General features: G+C 39.8%; 1 protein-coding gene across 1 annotated transcript; it reads right to left on the reverse strand.

The window, feature by feature from the left end:
* Positions 1–253: 253 nt before the first annotated feature.
* Positions 254–671, reverse strand: LOC129631903 (60S ribosomal protein L39-like). The gene has a single exon (XM_055553193.1). It carries the CDS (start codon positions 645–647, stop codon positions 492–494), a length of 156 nt encoding a protein of 51 aa, XP_055409168.1. The 5' UTR covers positions 648–671; the 3' UTR covers positions 254–491.
* Positions 672–2,784: the final 2,113 nt, after the last annotated feature.

Below are 2,784 nucleotides of genomic sequence, written 5' to 3' on the forward strand. Positions count from 1 at the left end.
TATATTTTCCACTGTAGTGTGTCTCTTCAGTTTTAGCACATTTAATGTAACATTTTTCTCATTCTGCATATGTCCACACATATTTTTGCCTGATAGTCTGCTTTAATATCAAAAAAGGTTTTCCAGTTTAACCATTATTTCTGAAATCCTTTTGACTTTTTATGGGGATAAATACCCCCCACCCATAAGTCAATAAATTCCCCTCTAACACTGTGTCTTTGTCTTCAGAGCACATGTAACGATTGCATTTCTTTTTTTTTTTTTTCTAACTGACAGTATTTATTCAGTACGTCATCACAGACCATATAATACAATAACAATTCCAACGTTTCATATTTATTACTGGGTCTCAGACTGATAGTGAGGAAATAACATCAGGAGCCAAGCATTACAGTAGTGATGTTCTCATTGTGATTTGGCTGCATAAAAAAGTGGTGTTAACATGTGTGCCACACATATTAAGACCACTTCTTATAGACCCAGCTTGCTTCTTACAGACCCAGCTTGGTTCTTCTCCAATGTCTTCTCTTGGAGTTGTACCTGATTTTATTGCCAGTTTTCATTCGAATCCATTGAGGAATGGGGCAATTCTGCTTTTGTTTCTTGGCCAGGAATCGCTTGATCCTGAAAGTCTTGTGAGAAGACATGGTGAGGAGAGAACTCAACCGCGCATAGGATGGCTGAGAAGAGAAAAGAGGAGACAATTGCATTTCTGAAAATACCTGTGGTTGACTGAAGTCATGTGACTTGGGGTGAGTTACTAGCAGTAGAGGGCTTCCCCCGTGGTGCTAGTGAACCTGCCTGCCAATGCAGGAAACGTAAGAGACGTGGGTTTGATCCCTGGGTTGGGGAGATCCCCAGGAAGAGGGCACTGCAGCCCACTCCAGTATTCTTGCCTGGAGAATTCCATGGACAGAGGAGCCTGGGGGGCTGCGGTCCATAGGACCGCAAAGAGTCAGACACTAAAGCGACTTAGCACGCACGCACTAGCAGTACTAACGTCTGTCTCTGAGTCCGAGAATTTGTTTGCTTGTCACCCTCCAGAAGTTTTTCCCCTCTTTTGGTAATTTTTGAAAAGACGGCTGCCCCACTGACCTGTATATCTGAGCAACTAGCATGTGCAGTTGCTTGCTGCCTGTGTTGGCGAAAAGTGTAACTAAGCCACTGAGACGTGGGGTTATTTATTCGCATACCTGGCCCATTCTAACTATTATAAATAATGGCATCTAGAAAAGGGGTCTGACTTAATGAAAACTAAATATATGTGGCATTAGTGTAATAGCTATTAGGTAGACTAGAAGTTAACTGATATCTAATTATAGCTATTCATCTTATTCAATGATGAACATTTTATAAAACTGTGGTCTGAATAAATTGTTGGACAAAAGAGTATAGAGACCATTCCAGAACACGTAGATTTGGAAGAGACCACTGCTTTTTTTATCATCAAATGGTTAAAGGTAAATTTCAGAAAGTCTTTGTTCCGTAAAGGATGACAAAGCTTAGGCAGCAAGGATCAAATCAAAAGGATAACTCTTACCCATTGTGAAAACTTCTAAGTAGATTAAAAAGACACCTTGTGAATTTCTTAGGTTGAGTGAATGTGTGTGTGTGATTAGTACAGTCGAGTATGTCTTTTGACAAGTTCTTTTGATTTTGATACTAGAAATGTATGTGCATGCATGCTAAGTCGCTTTAGTAGTGTCCGACTCTGCTCTTTAGATGAGTTATTTCTAGTAGATTGCAAACTGATTAGGCTATATCTACAGCGTATTCCTTTAACAATATTTCTCTGATTAAATGGCTTCAAAAGAAACCTCAATTTCTCATATGCTTAAAGCTGTTGGTTTTCTTATTCCTAAACAGGGATTTTTTTTTTGTTTGTTGAAAGTGTTTCTGTTAATTTTCCTTCCAAACGTGTACGATTTCTTCTGGCAACAAATTGATTTCACTCAGTAGTTACCCAGAATCTCTCACATGGGAGACAGTGATTCTTCAGATATTTCCACCATAAAGTGAAAGTGAAGTGACTCAGTCATGTCCGATTCTTTGTGACCCCATGGACTGTAGCCCGCCAGGCTCCTCCGACCATGGCATTCTCCAGGCAAGAATACCAGAGTGGGTTGCCATTTCCTTCTCCAGGGGATCTTCCTGACCCAGGGATTGAACCTGGGTTCCCACATTGCAGGCAGACTCTTTATCATCTGAGCCACCGGGGAATCTGCCTATTTGCACCATCTTAGTAACAAAATTCCATATTGAAACAAACATTTTGGTTCATCTGAAGCCAAGGGGCTTCTCAAATTGGCTGTGGCAACTCCCTATAGTACCTGGGTGAATGAAGTTTTGTTTTGAGTAATTTCAATTTGGGATTATTAATTGCTGGTGTAGATAAATGCATTTGATTTTAAAATATTATTCTAGTATCCTGCTATCTTGTTGAACTAATTTAATAGTGTTTTTAGGCCTTAAAGTTTTATGTATAAAAAAATCATGCCATCTTTGAGTCAGTTCAGTTCAGTTCAGGTGTCGCTCAGTCGTGTCCGACTCTTTGCGACCCTGTGAATTGCAGCACGTCAGGCCTCCCTGTCCATCACCAACTCCTGGAGTCTACCCAAACCCATGTCCATCAAGTCGGTGATACCATCCAGCCATCTCATCTTTGAATAGAGATATCTTTACTTCTTAGTTTTAGTCTGTATGAATTTTATTTCTTTTTCTTGCCTATTTGCCCTGACAAGATTTTCTAGTAAAATGTTAAATACATGTGTATTTTTTTTTTCC

The sequence above is a fragment of the Bubalus kerabau genome, chromosome 17 (genome assembly GCF_029407905.1).
Source record: "Bubalus kerabau isolate K-KA32 ecotype Philippines breed swamp buffalo chromosome 17, PCC_UOA_SB_1v2, whole genome shotgun sequence".
Taxonomy (NCBI): Eukaryota; Metazoa; Chordata; class Mammalia; order Artiodactyla; family Bovidae; genus Bubalus; species Bubalus kerabau.

What these genes read in the sequence shown, in the direction of transcription:
- LOC129631903 (XM_055553193.1), bottom strand. Translation starts at nt 647, where the DNA reads ATGTCTTCTCACAAGACTTTCAGGATCAAGCGATTCCTGGCCAAGAAA.